Here is a 22074-nt window from a genome sequence, read left to right as displayed (position 1 = left end):
AATAGATAACATTATACACAGTCAGTACATGTAGTTCTGATTGCTCCATGTTCAAGCAATCCGCATGCAATCATTCTATAATAGGATATCTTAGTATTGGCAGGGGCACGCATGGCCATATTAATAACAAAAGTCCAGTTATGTTTTAAAAAAAGGAATCAAAACACTCTAAAAGACACCAAAATGTTATAAACCCACCATCCAAGTCTTCCGCTGTTTGATAGTTCCATGGTGACTTCTCGCTGCTGTTGAAATGTCCGATCTGTCTGGTTTCTTCTGTACTCTGACTGTACATCATGTTGCAGTTCAGTGAGTAGTCAGCAAGGGAAGGATGTACAGTACACTGCACATCTGTAAAATATTTCGATTTTATCAGAATTGCAACGGTGCCATGCACGTGGAATACAGGCAGCTACGTCTGGTGTCGTGACCCACACGTAATATACCCTTTTTTTGCACTTGGGTGGAGTGAGGATAGTCGTGTAAAGTACCTTTCCCAAGGGCGCAACATCGGTGGCGCCAGGGAATTCGAACCCGGGACCGCTAGGTTCTGGGTCAAAAACCCTGCCGTTACGCCACACGACCTCACAAGTTGAACAAAATGTAACAAACTGTTTCTCCCACAAATTTTACTCTTTGATAATGTCTAGCTTATTGTTACAATTATTTTTCTATCCCTTAGTCTACCTTTTTGACCATTGGGCCAATACAGAAGATCTAGATCTGGCAACAACAACAAGGTATGGCATTTTCCCTGGCACAATTTGGCCGATGTTGACATTTTTTTGTATTATCAGCAAACAAAATCAACGAGTCTGGTGGAGAACAAAAAGACATCCCTTAAAGTTAAACATAATATCTTATCTGTAATAAATACCAAGGACGTATTTCACAGTTTTAGATTTTGTTTGCATTGAATGCAAAAATGTATTAATCAAAAATTTCTTCTTTTTTTAAAACAAAACTGACGAAAATGGCATAATTTGTTAATACTTCAAAATTATTCTAGTACCAGGTAACATGTAAAATGTTAGGATAGCATGATAAGTACGCCAAAAATAGTTACTCAAGCAACTGGATAAAATTTTGATTGTTTGCTTGAGTAACTATTTTTGGCGTATCTGGATGTCTAACCTTCATTAACGTACAATGATAAGTAGTTCACTCTTGTATGTGCCGATGGATTTCCGAACTCACCGTGTCTGGTGCGATGCTGACGTAACCTGGCCACACCTACGAGATAGTTGACGTGGTTGTTAGTGTAGCCCTGGTAGTTGGTGTCATCTCCGTTGTACCACTGTCCGCCTGCCACACCTGGGACCAGCACACCTTTCGCCCACCTCCACCAGTCAGTCTGTGAGGACAGCTATGGGACAACATTGTGTTTATCAGTCATGTTTTCTTTGTACTGTACTACGTATACATGTACATAACCGTCAAAACCACTTCAACGTTTTGCAAACCAGTTCTGTATATATAATAGTAAGTATATATACAAGCTATGGAAGAATGGACTGATAGGTTTGGTACACTCACACAGAGAATAACCACTAATCTTATTGATACATGTAAGTGTGATGGGTTCTTCAACGCAAACCTATTTGAGAACAGCCATTGCTTATTAATTAAGCACACGACCTTTCTCAAAGTCATATCTGAGAGGACGTACCTAATCAAAATTAGATAATTAACTATTCATTTACACCTGAGTTGACTCAGTAATTCGTCTTAAGTACATTTCTTAATGGCACAACAAGGTGCAGTAAACTATACTTTTCTTGTTACTTTCAAGTATCGTTCTGAATTATCACGATGTTGCGATTCTAACTTAAGTTTGATCTTGATTGTGAAAATTGGTGGTGTTGTGAAAACGAATCATTGAAATGTGAGGCTATCGAATACAAGATTCAATGACATTTCTTATATTTGATGTAAAAAAACTGTACTTTTCTTGCAAATCTACAAAACATTGCTGTGCCAAACGATCTGACTTACCGAAATAAAAGATTTGTTGTTAGGGATTTCTGCATGCAGAAACGTATTGCTGACATCCGATGTTTGATGGAAGGCGATCTCCTGGCGATGTCCATACCCGATGGAGAGTACGACCCACAAGTACACGAAGTAGAACACCACCTCCAGTATGATCATGTACATCTGACTTCTCTTGGCGAAGAAGTCACGAGACGCCATCACCTGTTTGTTCTCAGGTCTGGGTGGGGCAACCTCATCGTCATCTTCATCCTACATGACAAAAGATATTCGTAATATTAATATTCGCATGTGACGGTAATCAACATATCAAAAAAATTACACGCTTTTTTCCGCACACAAAGTAATGTGCTTACCAATTTTTTTTTTTGACCAGACCAGGTCCTTCTGAAGTTGATTCCCCAAATCTTCTTGTTTGTTGGTAAGCGCTTCACTTCGTGTACGGAAGTAGCGTGAAATAGATAAAATATCTTCAAAGGCCACGCCAATTTGACCAGAGAGAGAGAGAGGTATAGTCTGAGAGTAAATCATTGGTCCTATGTACATGTATATATAATATCAACAGTGTTGGAGTATATATAATGTACATTAGCAACACTATATTACAAATTTGTTGGAATACCAAAATTGAATTGCGATGAAAGCTGATAATCAATAATCAAAACACACAAGTGGTATGTTCTAAAATGTTCTGATTAACAGCTAAAAAGTGCCAACCTCTTTAAAGGTAGACCTCTGGTGAAGGTACTCTTCATCATTCTCCAGCTCTCTTGTGATGCTATCGTCCTTCAGATCTTCAACACTCTTTAGAAAAAAAAAGCAGTACAATAATTATGTCATTGAGAAAGCCATTTTATCACAAAGTCTTCTTTTACCCTGGCACAGATACTGATGTGGCAATACAATACTTACATTTAAGTTAGGACTTGACATTTACTGATTGAAACCGGTACTTGCTACAAGAACTCACAAGTGTAAGTGTTGCCCGTGGACATGAACAAAGCACCACCATCACCATCTTCTCATATGATGGAAGGATGCCTACTACATCATATCTAGGTAAAGATCTTGAATTCATGATTTTTTTGCGCTTTACTAGTCCGTGTAATGCAAACTCTAAATGTCCAGAGCGCTATGGAGCCCTTCCACATATATGCAGAGAGTTCGTTTCCGTTGGCTTCTAAGCTTCTTGAATCTAAAATGTGGAAATGCCAATAGGAGAACGGGATTCTTTTTCAATATGGAAACCAATCATTATACATGTTCCTCCTGCACAATGGCATTGAACAACTACAAGTCTGTCATTGTCCATTGTTAATAAATACATGTAAATGTATGCATAAATTTACAGGATTAGGATGCTCCCAATTTTCCTGGCGCGCATGTATGCTAGGGTCACATTGTCAAACCGGGACCTTGTCGGTCAGTTTGAGGGCATGAAAATTATGGTACAATGTATAAAAGACAACAAAACTTCACAAAAAGTGAAGTGTAATTTGTGTACATTTCTTTATATATATTCATAGTTTTACTTTTCGGTCCAGCAAACAGCCAAGCCGGGCCCCGGTATAGAAATGTTACCATAGATCTACAGATGTTGGCCGTCAAATTGTAAGGGACTGAAAAGTGTGAGTGCTGCTAGAAGTGCTATTCAGTCAGTCTTACTGACCTTCATTATAAGAGCGACCATGGCTGCCACCACCAGAACTTTAACAGGCTGGATGAACAGGAGGTCCATGATGAACGAAGTGAAGAATGTCAGTAGCCAGGCCTCCGTCTTTGCCTTCCCATAGGAGTTACCGTACAGCATGGTAAAAAATGCTGCTGTGGTGCAGGTGGCAAACACAAGAAACCACCCTGTGGAAAAAAGAAGATACATTTGTAGTGGTCTCAAACTAGTTGATCTAAAATGTTTTTTTTTTCAGTGGCCATGACGGGAAAATTATGCATAAAATATCTACAGGTATTTCATTGTACCAGGAAATTCCACAGTCTCTGGTTGATAAGTATAATGAATAATAGACCACAATTTAGGGTCCAATCCCACGGACTGCAATACTTTAACTAGCATGCATGCTGGGTGAGCGACTGAGATTAAAAATAAAACTCTAGACCTCTTGGTCCAGAGGCAGTGTCGCTAAATACTGCACAATTAATGCTACTACAACTAGGACAGTTACTACTTACTTTAGGATATAAACCATCTCTGAGCAAAATGTCCAGAGTACGTACAAAAAAAGTGACACTAAAATCTAGTAGCCTGTGAGAGAGTATCAGTTTTTTGGCCCTGATGTTGATTGATGGGCATTGTCATATACTGACATGTTGGTTTAAGCTTTTATCTTTGAGATTATACAAAAGTCATTGTTATAGTAACTGTTATGCAATCCACAAACAAACCAATTGCACGTAAACTATTCAGTGCAGTTTTGATTGATGTCTGTACTGACCTATATACAGAAACCACCATGGAAGAAGAAATGGTTGTTTCTTCTTGTCTTCTTTGTCACTCTGTGGTCCCTCTGCTGTCTTACCTTCTGACATCTCTTCTTCTGTAGTAAAATGGAAATATCGGTCAGGGAAAAATGAAATCGGTCAGGGAAAAATGAAAGTTGAAATGATTTTGATCCAATTTAGCTCACTGAAGAGTAATTCTTCCATTGGTCGTGTCAGAGAAGACAGTACAGTACAGTACTTACATGTTCATTGTACCGGAAATTCCCCTAGCTCTTTGCAAAAAAGTACCATGTACAGTGGCTTATCGTCCTGTCCTAAGGACTGCAACCCTTTCTGATAGCGCGCATGAACTCCCAGATTCTTAGTCCAGAGGTAGGGGCACTAACCACTGGACTGTGCACGCTACTTTTATTGTTACTTACTAGTGTTGGTCAGGGGAGATACTAGCATAATGTATTGTATGTTACTATAAGTCAAAGAAAATGGTGTTTCCTAATAACATAATTCAGTTCAAGTCATGCCCTTCAATTTTCAATTATTCAATTAATTCCATTACAAACCTATGTCGTCATCATTTAGTTCCGCTGTCTTTGATGGTTTGGGCTTAAGATGACGAAAGAGCTGCACCAGCATGATGTTGATTGGTAGAACTATCAGGGCAGACTCAAAACCAATCATGATCTGAAAATAAAAACAATTCATAAGACAGGCGTATAAGTGTCTAATGAACACACATGTAAATTGATGAATGTATGATATTTAAGAGTCATAAATTAGATTGAAGCATTCAAGAATCGTGAATCTAATTTAAATTTAATGATCAATCTAATGGACCAAGAAAGACCAAGGTGTGCCATGCCATGACGTGATTTTTACTTGTTATGCAAAATAAACAAAGGACTGATTACGTTGATGAAGGCAACTGGATAAAATTTCGAAACAGTCAGACGTTTCAGACAGCATCCGCTATCTTTCGTCAGTGACTAAGGAAAGATCTGGCAGAACTAGGTTTTATTTAAAAAAACTCTGAATAGATATGCTAATTAAGTGAAGACAATTTCAGATGGTTCAATACAATAGTAAGTCAAGACAATGTAGTATGGTGATGAATCTGAATGCCGTCTGAAATGTCAGTTTCGAAATTTTATCCAGTTGCTTGAGTATTTTTTGTGGCTTTAAGGAATGATTACATCGTATATCATTCTATTGTCCTCACCTGAGACCACTGGAAACTGAACACAGCCACTTCTACCTGGTCGTTCGTCTCGTCTGTTATCCCGTAGAACATGATGTTGACTAACATGGTAGACAACAAGAGAGATAAACAACAGGAGACCCGCTGGCACCGTGTGAAGAGGCTGTGTGCCGGACGTCCAAACACTCCAAACCAAAGATGCTTGTCCCTGGGAAAAAATAACGAACACCGTTGGGCCATGTGGCGTAACGGCAGGGTGTTCGGCCCAGAACCCAGCGGTCCCGGGTTCGAATCCCCTGACGCCACCGATCTTGTGCCCTTGAGAAAGGCACTTTAGACGACTTTCCTCACTCCATCCAGGTGTAGAAATGGGTATATAGTTCTCTGTACGTGGCACTGTTGAAATAAGTTATGAAAAATCTGAATGCAGTGCCACGTCGTCCTTGTCTGTCCAAAAACGACGTAAAACAACAACGGACACCAATGCAGATTCAACCATTTAAATGGTACAATGTTTGTGGTACATTGCGCCAGAAAACAGGTTTTGAATAAGATTAATGTGAAATGAAGGGAGACTGTTTCCATGTAACTTATCAGTATAAAATAACTGCATGTACATCACTAAAAATATCATTACCTTCGCCGGGAATGTATGCATTCGCGGTAAGGTTATGTTATCGGTTACGCCAGCTGTAAAGTGGGTCCGTATGTATGTCGAGATCATAAGTCAAGAGAACTTTGACGGATCTTGCTGATTTTTGGTAGGTAAGTGGCGGTTGTGGGAACGAAGGTCAAGTTCGAAAATGGTTAACCTTGCGTTTTCCTAAAGTGCTCCAGTGGACTTTTTTGTTAGTGTGTTTGTATGTAGACAACATAACTCGACGTATTGATGATGGATCTGCATGATTTTTGGTGGGTACGTAGAGATTGTGAAAACGAAGCTCAAGTTCAAAAATGGGTCACCTGGCATTTTCCTGCGGTACTGCAGTGGGCTGTTTATGTATGCGTGTTTGTTTGTTGACAGGATAACTCGAGAAGCTGTTGATGGTTGTGCATGATATTTAGTGAATAGGTAGATTTATTAAAGGGGAAGGTCAAGTTCGATGATGGGCCTCCTAGCGGGTACTTTGGGTACTGCAGTGTAGCTTCAAAGTTTGAGGTCGAATTTTCTGCAAGTGCTACGATCATGATTTTTGTGTGGTAGATAGTCCATGCCACATGAAGTAAGTTGTGCACGTTTGGGCCCTCTAGCGGCTTGTTTGGAGCTGCAGCGGGTGTTTTTAATTTATTTGTTTTGACCTTTGGACATGATGATGATGATGATGAATGGTTTATTAAAAATAAATCCCTCGCAGCCAATTCAGCTGAATTGCGGATTATACAATGTTTAAAATTCATTTCTGTATAACATGGCAACATTATTACATAAACACATGGCAACATTATTATATAAAAGTCCGTGATAAACAGACAATTGGTTTTGCATTAGCAGAATCTAAAATATACTTCTAGTATTTTTTTTACAAAATGAGCATACACTTTAAAAGCCTCGGTAATATATAAGAAGTTAAGCATTAAGAAGTCGAACAATGTAGGATATGGGAGAGTTCTTAAGTCTGTCTGTTCTGCATTTGATAGGTCGATATTTGTCCCTGTTTCTAGTGGGTCTATCGTGACAGTCAGATCCCTTTGGTGGCAGCATTGATGAACTATGTGCCTCTAACTGAGTTCCGAACTTCAGACACAGTTTCTGCCTGCGGTCTGAGAGCAATGGCAGGTTTAAGTCTTTCCTGGCTTGTTTATAGCTGGTAAACCGCCTTCCGAGTATTGTCCGAACTGCTCTCCGTTGAACTGCTTCGAGCTTGTCCGACTGTGCACAGGTGAGCCCCGGATGCCAGACTGGCGCGCAGTATTCCAGTAGTGGTCGTACAAAGGATGTAAATATGGTGACAAGGTCCTCGGTGGGAAGGTTGAAATGTTTAAGTTTCCGCAAGAAGAAAAGGCGTCCGTTAGCTTTCCCTACCATTCTGGTAACCTGTGTCTCCCACTTCAAGTCTCTCTGCAGCCACACTCCCAACAGGCACGTGACTGGCACAACCTCAAGGGGGGATCCATTTATTGTGAGTGTTGGTGGTGGGGGCGGGCATTTCATAAAGCAAAAAGTGATGACTTTACACTTGTCTGGGTTGAGTAACATATGGTTGTCACCACACCATCCAGAGAAACTGTCCAGCTCGTTCTGCATTAACGACGGCTTGAGGTAGTGACGCGATTCAGTCATAGACAGATCATCAACATATTTCCAGTGATGAATCAGCGTGTCCCTCATCGCATCATCGAAAACTACGAGGAAAATCAACGGGCCCAGCAGTGTTCCTTGTGGCACTGAACATGTAAGTACTTCCCAGTCCGAAGTAGAATAACTAGACTTGTGGTCAACGGATCGTCTTGATTTATGGTATGTAAATAGCTCGATTAATGATTTACATAATGGAATATTCATTATGCAAATCAGGAGCTAATTTGCATAATTAGCAAGGAAAGTTTATAAATCTGCTGCCTTTCAAAATAGGACTCTCAAACATGTGACATATATAGCTGAAAAAGAGAGAGGTATCGATAGATGCCAATAATGCTAATAGCTACCAATGTTGCATAATTAATGAGAAAATACTAATTGAAAATACCACAATAGTAAATGATTGGAATTTCATTCTTGTATCATTAGGAAGCTAAGTAAAGGTGAACAATATCAGACAAAAATCATGCATGACAAGGCCTCATTAACATAATTTATAAGGAAATGTCTACCTTCCCTTTCAATTTGCTATTTTTAAGTCTATTTATTCAGGTTAAATTGCACTGACAGGTGACCTAGTTCACCGGAGCAGGCTCCCTGTGAGACGTCCCTGGAGGACACATGTGATACTTTACTTGCCTGGTGCAGGGCTCTGTTTTGGGGTCAGGGAGGTCACACGGGCTTACGATCTAACGCTCTCCCTGTTGGAAGGTATAGGTTTGATAAAAACTGATTGATATGTCGACTATGAAAATATGGGCATAATTGAAGCAAATACATTGCCAACAAATTGCCTTATTTTCTGTAGTAAAGATAAAAGTTATGATACCAATTAAGCAAAAATATTCTTACAGTGATTATTTTTATAACTCTTGGGAGAACTCGTGTAGGTATAGGTATGGGTTTGTTTTCAACTTTGAAAGAGAATACTAGTAACTCAAGAAGGTGATGACGGATCGTCATGCTTTGTAGGGATGTACATAGTTTGAGTGATGATTTACATGATCGTATAAGAATCATGCAAATCAGGATCTGTGATGTGAAAAAGTATACAAACCCTTGCATTCCATTGTAGTCAAACACGTGACATGTAACCGAGAAAGAGAGGAATATTGATAGATATCAATTATGCAAACGAATACCTAATTTGCATAATTTATGACAAAAAACTTTAATCACAGAGTGGTAAATGATGGGATTTCATTCTTGTGGCGTTTGGGAGATAATCAAATGTGGACGTTATCAGACATAAATCATGATGGCCTCATTTACATAATATATGAGGAAATGCTACAATGGCCCTCTTTTCTAAGATTTTACTTTAATGCTGTGTTTTGCGTAGAGAAAAGGATCACTTGAAATTCATGCAATCGAGGACCTTATTTACATACTGAGTGATAAGCATTCACTCGAAAAGGCTAACATCGGTCGGCGAAGGTATTAGGTCGTGGAACTCTAGTTTCCTATGATTCTTGTGTTGCGCCTATCTTACGGTGTTATGTGTAGTTGCTTTCTCACAATGAGAAAACTGAACCTCAAACCAGCTGATATGTCAGCACTAGTGACAGATATCCTCCTCTGTATCAAACAGTGGAGTATTGTGTTGGAAAGTACCTGTATATGTCGGTGTTACTTGTAGATATTTTCTCACAACAAGAAAACCAAACCTCAAAACAGCTGATATTTCAGCACTAGGGACAGACATCACCCCCTGTATCAACCACTTGAGTTTTGTGTTGGAAGATGTTTGAATCTCTGGGTGTTTCTGGTAGAAGCCTTTTTTCACATTTTCGAACCCAAACCTCAAAGCAGCTGACATTTCAGAACCATGGAGAGATGTTACCATCTGTATCAACCAATGTAAAGTCCACCTAAACATATTCTGGTACCAACAATTTCCGAATGAAAAAAAAATCATCAAGAAGCAAACCTGAAATCCCTAGAACTGTTGACCGAGAAGACATAGAAGAAATTTTTCAGCTCATCGTCACTGGCAACAGGGAGGATTCTGATGGTCTGACTGTCTTCTTTGTCACTTGCCAGCCATCTGAAGGTATAAATGTCATACGGTAAGTTCGTCTATATTTTCGAGGACTTAATTTTAAGGTCCGAGGTTTTTGCGGTGTTCTAAGTTCACGGTTGAAACGATTCTGTAGAACGGAAGGAGTACAATGGATGGGTGGAAGTATCTTTTCTTCGTGTTCTAAGTTTGTGGTTCAAATCATTTTAGTAAATTACTAATGGAAAGAATGCACATAATTTCAGTGTCATGATTTTGCGGTGGAGAGGTAGCAGCGAATAGAATAACATTAACGTAAACACTTCAAGAGTTACAGTAAAATGGTACTTAGAAATTGATGTGGGTTTGGGGTAAGTGGTAATCAGTAATGAGTAATGCCTCATATTCATTCTGAAATTTTGTGACTGATATAATGTAAATTTCTGATTGTCGTTTTTGTTCTTCCTGTGATAGTGACAGCTTTGCAGGTCTACAAAATGCTCGTCAAACCCTGTTCGCTTACCTTCTGCAAACAAATATGTACTTCTTGTCCTCTTGCATATCATTGATGACAACCTGATCCAGAAACCTAATAAAACAAAACAAATGCTTTCATGAGATGGTGTTGTGGTCTGAAACGTTCACTTAGCCCCTACATGTAGTGACCCACTCAATATAATCTAACAAAAGACTTACAAAGATTTTGCTCAAAACAGAAAATGCAAAAAACTGCCATTTTTACTGCAGTATCAAGGAAGGCTGTTAGGGGGCCCACAAATTTGCAAATATCATTTTATACAAGAACAAGGATATGCAAAAAAGCAACACCTACCCACGTAACAAATATCATTTTTATACAAGAACAATGATATGCAAAATAGCAACACCTACCCACGTACCAAATATCATTTTATACAAGAACAAGGATATGCAAAATAGCAACACCTACCCAGGTACCAAATATCATTTTCATGTACAAGACCAGCCACGCCATGAAATCCTTGTCCACACAGACATGCAGAAACACAGTCTTTGAAAACTTAATTACTGCTTCATTTAGGCAAAAATTAGACACAAAACAAGTATTACAACTGCTGTAATCACCAGGACGGGTCTCTGCCAGTGTCGTCGTGCCATATTTGGATATACAGCAGAGGACCGAGCGCTTCTTCTGATGTGAGTAGGAACGTGTCCACCCCCGCTCGTTCAAATGTGGGGCGGTCCGCATCAGTCAGCATGGTCGGGGTACTCTGGGCATTCTCTCCAGTCACAACAACTGCCACCTAAAGCATAAATAAGCACTGTCAAAAATGTCCACAAACAGCAACCGAACATAATCCAAAGACGATCATATCTATAGTGCTTTTATGAATAATGTATATTCTGGCAATGTTATGTATACATTCTATGATGATACACAGCATATTTGTTTTACATGCATTGACCTGTCTTTGAATAATGTGTACAGCTGCATTGTAAATAATCAACTTATTTCATGTACATGTGCTATGTCATAAAAGTTGATTCTCAATAAACTGAATACCTAATTTAAACGTAGCACTGCACTACTAAGCACCTATCAGTAAACTACAACGTTCTATACTAAGCATAGTCCATGAGATGGTTCACAACTTTACATACATACCAACCTTAACAAGAGGTAATCTGCTTGAAGAAATAAAATCCACATATTGATCATGTTATAGAGAAAAATACACTTATTAATTACGGTAAATTATGGGACAGCCCCAGTGTGTCCTGGCCAAATCAATTCTGAACTCAAAAACATTATGTCTCTGGCTAAAATGTTATAGTTGGTGAGCCTTGGGTGTATGTTAGATGAACTAATGTATTAAAGATGAAATAGATGAAAGTACGTACCTTGGCTGTAGTGTTGGCATGCTGTTGTGTGCCCGTGTATGTTGTGATAAGGTACCGGTGTTGTTGGGAAAGGTCCATATCCTTTAGGACAGTAACACCAACCTGCAATACATAAGATTTATTTTTAAAAACTAACAACACATACCTTGAGTCCTAGACCTTAAGAATGGCCCTACTGTAATGTCATACTATGAATGGGTGTCCAAATCAATGACATGTACTCACAATATTTCTACACATGTTAACTTGAGATTTATAACGGTCCAAAAGAAAAGATCCTTTCTCAAAAAAGTGCTAAGATCTAAACCAAGGATTATATATTACAGCAGATTCATTCCTTAGCTAATTGACATCCTTTGCAAAGCAATCTTCCCTCAGTAAGATATTCCTCCCGTAACCTTGCCAGTTTTGCCGATGCGGCTTCTTCAGTTGTTAAAGGCTTTATGACACAAGCACATTATAATGGTTTATTGGTCAGAAATTGCCCGTGCAGTGGCTGCAAGTGCTGAATTGTTGCAGGGTTTACAGGCACATAATGCACAACAGATACATATTTGCCCCACACTTGCACTTTGTCGCAAGGGTCTGGGCGGGTGCCATTCGGCGCCAGCAGGTGACGCCAATACGACCTTCCCCGACCGAAGGCAGGTACCCATTCACACCTGGGTCGAGTGAGAAAAGTTGTGTAAAGTGCCTTTCCCAAGGGCACAACATCGGGGCATAGCAGGGTTTCCAACCCGGCACCTCTCGGTTATTGCGCCACACTACGCACATGAAGTTTGCACTTGAACTTGGCACAAAAGTGCAAACTTCATGTACTTGGTTATGCGACCCACTCATATAAGCAGGCCTGGAGCTCGTTCCATGAGATTACAATCATAGGAAAGAAATCACACAAGCTTTCCAATGACATATGACACATTCAAATTGACAAAGAAACAACGGAAATATCATCGACCAATGTTAACTTTCCAAAAAATTTTTGTGCCATGTTTATTCAGCTTTCTAACTGAGGAACGAATGAATGAATGGATGAATGAATAAATGAATATCTTATTTTTGTGTCCTGCGACTTTATAAAGTCGCCCAGCCCATACGGACTTATAGGACATCAAATTGAATACATAAACTTGACATAGGATAGTGTTGGTAGAGGTACATTGGTAAATCATAATAATCATAGATAAATCATAATAATTATGATAATAAATAAGACAAAATAGGAGGAGTAATCTACATGTAGTTACCTTCATCAAGTCCTGTTGGTCTTTCTTTCTTGCCCAAATCATGGCAGCTATGTAGATGCCCAAGATAACACTGCATGTGATGACCACTCCCGGATTGTTTGCAATATTTGCGAAGGCAAGTATCGCCTCCAACACGTCAATAGTGTTGGGAGCGACAAAGACGCTGAAGTCAGAACCGAATGTTGTCAGATGTGTGCATCGGCAGTGGGTCCTCTTTTCATTTGTCAGGCTGCTCACCTAGAGTAACAAAAGTAGAAAAAGTTAAAGCAGTTATCTTGACTTTTATTGACGTGAACCACTGTGACAAGTATCTATTCCAAGTCAATAATTATGGTATTGGGAGTGACAGAATTCGAAAGCTAGAGTCAGAACCAAATGAGATGTGTGCATTGGCAGTGAGTCCTGTATTCATTAGTCAGGCTGCTTATCTGGGGTTACAAAAGTAAAAAGGTAAACCAGTTGTCTGGGCTTCTGTTGATGATAAAGTATGGGCACTCAGGTAATGTTAAAGACACACCAAATAACAGTTACTAAACCAACAGGACAAAAGTTGGAAACGGTCAGACGGTTCAAACAGCGTCCACTGTCTTTCGTCGGTGGCACCGGTGAGGTCAGGGGATTGCTTGACTAATTCTTCAAGTATTAGCACAATGAGGCTGAACCATGGGTTATATATTCAGCCTAGCACACCTGGTCACCCCTAATCTTCTCACTTGTGGCTGCCCCATTCATGACACCAATGTGTTTCTGACTCTCTGAACTTCGAATGAAAGCTATAACTAGAATGTGCCTGTATATGATGGGGGCTCAAACCTTCTCATTGTGAATCCATGAACATCTGTTTTTTTATAGTGTTTCTTCTGGAAATCTACTAATTTTCCTCCTTTTTCTTCTATGGATGAAGACCTTTTGAACTAATCAAAAGGGATACTTGAATAAGCCATATAGGTTCACGGTTTGAACTGCGCATGCACTGTGTAATGCAAGAAGAATAAAATTGAGTCTTTACCACTGGATTACTGAATTTTAATCTCAGACGTTTCAAACGCGTTTTTTGTCGACGAGGAGATAATGATAATGATATTGTGTAATTCATTGTGGACAAAATTTCAAAGTCAAAGGCCACACGTCTTGGCATGTATAAAGCATGGTCTATAGACAACAGCAGTTTATAAGTTACGGGCCTTCACTTTGACTTTGCAATTGACTTGTGCATGCGCAGTTCAAACTGTGAGCCAGCTTATTATACAGAGTGGGGATTCTTGGAAGGAATTGTCTGACATGATGTTCTTCTTCTACCTGACCACGTATGTCCATCCGCCGAGACACCCAACCAGAAATTATTGACATGTATCGGGTCAAATCAGATTGGACCATCGCACAACGGGGCATGCCCCTACTCTTTTTCCAAAGGTGTGGTGGGTTCGTTAACGTGCGTGGGGCGTGGCTCTCCCCAAACACGGGACCTCCACTTGACGTCCTATCCGAGGGACGTCCCTAACCTACGCTAGGTACTCATTTTCAGCTGAGTGAAGTGAGGAAATTTGCCTTTCCCAAGGTCACAACGTCGGGGCGCATGTCCAAACATATCTGGCGGCAACCCGATTGAACCCGTTTCCCCTTGTTTGACAGCTGAATGTTTTAACCATTACGCCACACAACGCCACTCATCAGCCATCGCAATTCTAGTGGAGGAAGCAAGTTATCACAACACAATCTTGGAAGGGGGTCGCAAGGGGTAAAATCTCACCTTGCAGCCAAGGTCCTTCCAAGTGTCATCATTGGTGTCAAAATACAAGCACTGTGCAGTTAACATTGCCATTGTGTAGTTGACTGTGAAGTCCTCAGGTCCAGCTGTATCCACCACTGATGACTGCAAGTCAGTTGCGTTATAAGCCACACCTGGAACAAGGTAGTATTCATTTTGCATGTGTTTCATTAGGATTTATGGTACAATTTGAATTTGTTCTTTTGTTAATTTTGCTTAGTTTTGATAATGTATAATTTTGTACAAAATCCCATTGTCTACTTTAGGGGATGCCCATGAAAAGCCACCTAGCCACCCTTGCATGTTTTCTTTTTGCCCTGTTTAGCTTTTTATAATTGTACATATATGCGAATAAACAATAAACAAATAAACAAATTCAATAATTTCAAAAACTCTGCAGCAACATTTTAAAATCTTTCACAAAATTAAATATGAACCATAGCACATCTGATCCATGGAGTGAATGATAAATAGTATGTAAAATGTGTTGTAATATGTATATTAGACTTGTACCAGCACGAAGAAGTGCTTTTATTGTTGAAAACGTAAAATGTCGCTGATACCACCCCCAAATCATTAATTAGGTCAATTAGCTTACCTATTAATGTTAGAGTTTTTAGTTTGACATACTGTATAGTTGTTTCAAATGATGTGGAAAAAAAACGTATCAAAAGGTATGTCCCCCAGGACATCTAAGATACATTGAAGTTCCTTACCCAAGGCCCAGTCGCTGCTTATAAAAGTTTGGTTCAGATCTTCTCGGAGAATCAGCCATGTGTATCTGTCTGATTGTTCCGTCCTGTCATTGTCAAGTTTTAGAGTGTACAGGTCGCTGTCACTTAAGGGGAGAGTGGTGGAAAGGTCGTAGTCCTCTAAGCTGACATTCCCGTTGTTCTTAAGGTATAACAACAACGGCACATCTTCCAGTAAAGGTACTACTGTCACTAGTAGAGCGCCGACAATCTCTCTTTGAAATCGGTGGACCTGCAAAGAAGAACATTGTTTGTTTGTCTATTTGTCTCACCAGGGGAAAACATAATTCCTTAGAAGGCGCTTTTTAACTCAGTTAAATTTACCTCAATGTAAGAGAAACATTCATTGTATGTTAGACCATACTGATTTGATTATATGGATGACATCGTCTGGTCACCCCCAAACTGATGCAAGTGTCTGAAGAAAAAAAAACTTTAACAAAATTGCCTTCCTGTCATGGCAGTATGGCCAAGGAATTATTCCTGTCATATTTCAGTCAAGATTTATTTCCACGCCTGCCTAATAAAAATCGTATCTATGATATAATATAATGTATGTTTAGCGTGAAAATCAGCATGCGATAATTATTGAACCATTTTATCAAAATGTCTAGAGTACATGCTATGATGGCCATTTTAAAGTGCTTAATGGGGCACAATAATGTTTTTTTACAATTAACATAAGGCCTGGACAGTTGATTGACGTGTGTGATTGGTCAGAAAATAGTTAGTTCAACAAGCACGTATTACGATGTTTTGATTAGTTTCTGCGATCTACAGTGACAGCTGATCTGCTTAGTTACTTACGCTGAGTGCGTTGCTCTCAATACTTGGCGCTGAGGCGTTTTCTCCCACCACAATAGATATCGGCCTCTCCAGCGATATATCTACTGGGTCGACGAACTCCAAATCCAGCTCACTTACGGAGTCAAGTAAAGAGAACCCTGTGACATCAGACTTGACCAAGGACGATGTTTCAGCGTAGTTGTAAGGGTTGACACCAGTAGCATACAACTGTACAGAACACAACCATCATTATCAACGCCAGACTAAAAAAAAGAAGTCAAAGTTCATTCTCGCACCAATGGTGCATAAGGCGGTGCCCATCTCCATTTCAGTAGCCCTTGGGCCACACAACTTGGTGCAATCTCTACAGCAGGGGGCTAGTCCATCGGTAGTGGTGTGTTTAACTTTCATACTCTTTCCCAAACTCACGACCTACCGTATGCAAGGCGAACAGTCTACCCACTAGGCCGTTGCACTCAGTCTGGTAATCAACGTAATACTACATATAATACATATAAACAGGGATGTCCTTGTAGCTCAACTGGCACTAGCCTCAAAGTTGAGAATCTGATTCCAATTAGTTGCTGTTTGCAAGACCCCAGTTCAAACATTGGAAGGGCATTTTGGTTTGGACCGCACGCGTCTTTCGGAAATGGGGCTCTTGTGTTTGAGGAGGTGCCTGGAGCACATTAAAGCAAACCCTCCCTGTAAATATTTAGATAAACGCTGCTACAGAAAAAGCACAGGGACTAGCTAACCTTTCTGCTACTAGGCACTACAAGGTGGTCCACAACACACAAACACTACTCTAAAGTAGTACTTAAATGTAACTTTTGTTTGGATCGATGTCCTTTAGATGGAGATTTAGGACATTAGGTTAACAACAGAGTATTTAACAGCACAGACCTGTAACTAACTGTATATGCGATGGTGGTCTGTCTGAGCATTGCAAAAGTGGTGCAGAATACTGTAAATGCAGAAATGTTCGCGGGGATTTAATTTTGCGGTAAGGAGTTCGCGTTTGAAACAATAGTAGCACTACAGTCACACAATGAAACGGCTTTTCGCGGTGGTTTTAAGTTTCTAGAGTTCACCATGAAAACCGCGAACTCTAAACCACCGTGAACATTTCTGCATTAAAACAGTAACCTTTGCCAAAAGTTACCTCCGAATCCACATTACCTGCACAGTTCTGGAAGAACTGTGCTACAGAGTCGGGAAGCTTGACCCAAGTGTCCTCCGATATCTGAAATACCAGTCCTGCCATACCGTCACAGCCTACTCTGGACAGAGACAAGTCAAAGTCGTCCAGAGAGATGACCAGTGGCTCCTGTCCGGGCACCATCTGCTTCAACAAGACCGTGTTGACCACGCGGACACTGTCAAAGATACTGGTGGCAACTTCCTTTGTCTACAGTGACCAAAAAAAAGTAAGAGATGTTTGCTTTAATTGGTTAGGACGTCCCAGAGATGGACTCGTTTGTTACATTTAGTTTACAGCAAAATCCTGCAGCTGTACCTGACTGTGTCTGATGGAAGTCTAGCTGAGTCTGAACAGAGGTGTTTAATGCTGGATAAGTGCTGCATTAATGCCGAACTGGTCTGGCATTTTTGGCATCAATACCCTAATGCGGCACTATCCTCAAAAATTTTCAAGGCTAAATTACTGGATTGACAGTTTTATCATATGATAACTTGGATGGCCATAATTACTGTGAAAATACCATGGCAGTCGGCATCAATGCAGGATTTACAGTTCTGTAATCAACACTGACCTTTGTAAGTGTAGAATCAGAGGTGGTGTTAGATGACTTGGCCTGGTCAGATGTTAGAGAGGCGGCCTGCAGCACATTCACCAGACCTGAATATAAAACACTACATTTCAGTCAAACACTTCCAGTTGGACAATTCTTTGTAGTTACATGTAAGTCAACAGACATACTTCAACACAGTTTTCTTAGGTAGGCGATCTTATTAAAGAAAAATTTTAATGGTGACTCTTGGACAGATGCAGCAACTGTACCTCCAACCAATGCCCTGCCAGTCTGCTCGACTTCTTCTGTTCCTGCTGTTCCCCCTGATTGGTCAAACAGTACAGACGTCATCTGTCTCATAGCATCAGCAGCTTGGACCTAAACAACAACAAAAGTTTTGAAATAAACAACTTTAAGTACCAAAATGTAATTAGATGTGCAATGGTTATTAGCTGTGACAGGTTTATCAGTGTATAATAACAAGCTGCTGCCACGTCACGTGCCTGTAAAGCTGGTGTGTTGCACTGAAGGGCGGTTAAGCCGGTTATACAGAAAAGATACAGAATAAATTTTACGTACAATAAATTTTGCATAACAGTATCAAACTTTGAAACATCTGCCACGACTGCAAATATGTAGAATATTTGCAGTGGTTTTAGGTTTGCTAATTCGTCAAACAGTAAACATGTCTGACTGCCTTGCATTGCATTAAGACTGATGTTTCAACCGCAAAATCAAAACACACCAAATGACTATGAAATGAAGTCCCAGGGACTAACAGTAAGAAGTCACAGACCTGTCATAATACTCATTTTCCGTATATTTTGCATCCACAGAAATTACATTGGTACGATTAATCAAGTCTGAATAACAAGACAATCTTAGTTTCTGGACTAATACAAGGAAATGCATTATGAATTGACAACAAAACTAGAGTTAAGTACTTGTGCTACATGTAATTCAGGTTTGCTATGTTAGTTTAGCGATTACGGGGTATTTTATAAATATTAATTGGTAATGAATTTTCCTTTCATTTGGGTTTAGTGTGTGATAGTTGTGTGCCGATTTGTTAAAAATAGAGAGAACGCTAGCGACCCCAAAAAACACCCCTAAAATGGTATGGCGACCCTGTGACGTCACAATTCAATATGTCGGCCGCTACACATGCCAACGGACCCAACAAAGTTTTTGCTACGCAAACCTGTAAAAGCACAACTTAGAGCCATACTATAGGTGTACACAGTGTCCAGGATGTAATAAGATCTAGCCGCCTACGTTGGCATGGACACCTACAAAGAAGGGACAGCGAGAGGTGGCCCACATAAATCCTTGACATGACCATTGAGGGCCGAAACCCACAGGGACGACCACGGAAGAGGTGGATTGACAACATCAGGGAGGACTTCCACCACCTCAACCTACACAACGTGAGTCCACAGGACAGAGGCACCTGACGAGTAGCCATCGAGCTTCCCCATCCACGTGCAAGCACGTCCAACCACCAGATGATTGGGAACAGAAGACGTTAAACCGGATAGTGAGTGAGTGTGAGTGATGTGGCATCGTGTGGCGCAATCGGTAGGGTGTTTCGCCCAGAACCGAGAGGTCCCGGGTTCGAAACCCCGATGTTGTGCCCTTGGCCTTGGGAAAGGCACTTTACACGACTTTCCTCACTCCACCCAGGTGTGAATGGTTACCTGGCTTTGGATAAGGAAGGCCGTATTGAGGTCACCTGCAGGCGCCGAATGGCAGCCTCCCAGACCCTTGTGACAGTTACACAAAGTGCGAGTGTGGAGCAAATATGAAACCGTTGTGTATCATGTGATTGTAAACCCTGCAGAAATGTAGTACTGGCTGCCGTCGCACGGCTAATTTCTGACCGATAAAACCACTATGATATGTTTAAACAAAACATTTGTTCTCATACCTGTGTATCAGCAGACACTTCTTCCTTCACCTGTGTGACTGCTCTGAAGGCACCTGCCAACTGTCGTACAGAGGAGACGGTCTGGACACTCGAGGCTATGTCCGACAGCTTGGAGGTCAGCTCTGTACGGTACTGGTAAATGTAGAAACAATGATGTAATAGAATTGATTGCCCGTTTTAAATTGGGGTGTAACCATAAGTCAAATGATAAGAAAAACTAGATACGAAATAACAAATTTTTCTTTCAAATATCAAACTTTATAAAGACATGATAAAATCAAAGTTTTGAGTCTGCAGTGGAGAGGTGACTGCAAAAAATGTACATAAAACCACTGCAAACTTAAAATCAATACATTTACAGTGTACACGTAAATACATAAACCTAGACAGACAAACAAACGTACAAACACACACACATACACACACACATACACACACACACACGCACACATATGCAGACAAGTCATAAACAACAATACGTCACTACCTTTGCGCCAAAAATAGTTGCTCAAGCAACTGGATAAAATTTGAAACAGTCAGACGTTTCAGACAGCATCCACTATCTTTCGTCAGTGATTAAGGAAAGATCTTGCAGAACTAGGTTTCATACCAAATCTCTGAAATAGATTATGTTAATGAGTGAAGACGTTTCAGAAAGTTTAATAGAATAGTTAGTCAAGACAAGGCTGTATGCTAATGACTAGCCAGTTGCTTGAGTACCTCTTTTTGGCGTATCTTATTAGCTGGATGTCTAACTTTTATCAACGTGTTCACTACCTTTGCATTGAAGAAATGGAGGAGTACAGAACAACAAAGTACTTTGTTCAAAAGCTTTCCTACCTGTTCCAGTTGTTCCTTGTTCTCCTGGCTAACATCAGTACTTCTACTGTTTAGAAAAGTCCCCACGTTGCTGATGAGTATGGTGGCTGCTTGTGTGTCTCCAGACTGAAGTAGTTCTGATATGTCGCTGCCTTCTGAACTTATTAAATCAGTCACCACGTCCAATGAGACATTACTGGATAGAGGCCTCACCTAGAGGGTAAAGGTAACTGATTAGATCAGTAACTACGTCCAACGAGACATTACTGGATAGAGGCCTCACCTAACTAATTAGATCAGTCACTACGTCCAATGAGACAGTACTGGATAGAGGCCTGACCGAATGGGTAAAGGTAACTGATTAGGTCAGTCACTACGTCCAATGAGACATTACTGGATAGAGGCCTCACCTAATGGGTAAAGTAACTGATTACATCAGTCACTACGTCCAATGAGACATTACTGGATAGAGGCCTCACCTAATGGGTAAAGGTAACTGATTACATCAGTCACTACGTCCAATGAGACATAACTTGATAGAGGCCTCACCTATTTTGAGTAAAAGTAACTGATTAGATCAGTGATTTTGTCCAATGAGACAATACTGGACAGAGGCCTCAACTAATGAAAACGATCTTGAACCAGCTTAGCTCACTGAAGAGCTTACCTAATGTACTCCCGTGACAGGGAATACAGACACTATTTACTGCTCTTTTTTACAAGCACAATGAACAGCGAAGCACGGCTTTACACCCTGTCCTATAAGGACTGTGACCATTTCCAGTATCGTGCATGTTGGTGGAGCGAATAGCCGGGATTTGAACTCCCAACCTCTACTAGTAGGTTTATAAACTACTAGGTCCAGAGTCACTGGCCACTGAAATACGCACGCTAAATGCAACTAGAAGCAAAAGCGACTGACCGTGACATTCAGCGTGACCGCTGTGCTGGCTCCAAGCTTGTCGTACACAGTGGCCATGACTTTCAGGGTGTCATCACGGTCCTCATCACCGGCAGGGAGACTGGTAGACTCAACAGTGGACTCCTGTGGACAGATGTTTCAATACTATCCACACACTGACAGCGTTCACACACATTATATTATATTATTGTTTATTTCGGGCTCGACGGCCCATATTGACAGACACATACACATCAACAATACATCTAAAATATGTATTTACAATGGGCGAGGGCG

General features: G+C 40.4%; 1 protein-coding gene across 1 annotated transcript; it reads right to left on the bottom strand.

Moving 5' to 3' along the window:
• Window positions 1–1621: 1621 nt before the first annotated feature.
• On the bottom strand, window positions 1622–5849 carry LOC136447684 (polycystin-1-like protein 2). Its single transcript, XM_066446726.1, has 7 exons — window positions 5666–5849; window positions 5010–5130; window positions 4443–4544; window positions 3662–3849; window positions 2710–2796; window positions 1996–2244; window positions 1622–1669 (listed from the first exon to the last, which is right to left on the bottom strand). The coding sequence occupies exons 1-7, from the start codon at window positions 5750–5752 to the stop codon at window positions 1622–1624; spliced, it is 882 nt and encodes a 293-aa protein (XP_066302823.1). The 5' UTR covers window positions 5753–5849.
• Between the last annotated feature and the right edge of the window lie 16225 nt (window positions 5850–22074).

The sequence above is a fragment of the Branchiostoma lanceolatum genome, chromosome 13 (assembly GCF_035083965.1).
Source record: "Branchiostoma lanceolatum isolate klBraLanc5 chromosome 13, klBraLanc5.hap2, whole genome shotgun sequence".
NCBI lineage: Eukaryota > Metazoa > Chordata > Leptocardii > Amphioxiformes > Branchiostomatidae > Branchiostoma > Branchiostoma lanceolatum.
This window is presented reverse-complemented; position numbering and strand designations above follow the sequence as displayed.

Coding starts and splice junctions, on each gene's coding strand:
- LOC136447684 (XM_066446726.1), bottom strand. CDS start 5,752: ATGTTAGTCAACATCATGTTCTACGGGATAACAGACGAGACGAACGAC. Junction 4,545..5,009: donor ACTAAATGATGACGACATAG/GTTTGTAATGGA, acceptor ATTTTACTACAG/AAGAAGAGATGTCAGAAGGT. Junction 2,797..3,661: donor TGGTCGCTCTTATAATGAAG/GTCAGTAAGACT, acceptor TTTTTTCTAAAG/AGTGTTGAAGATCTGAAGGA.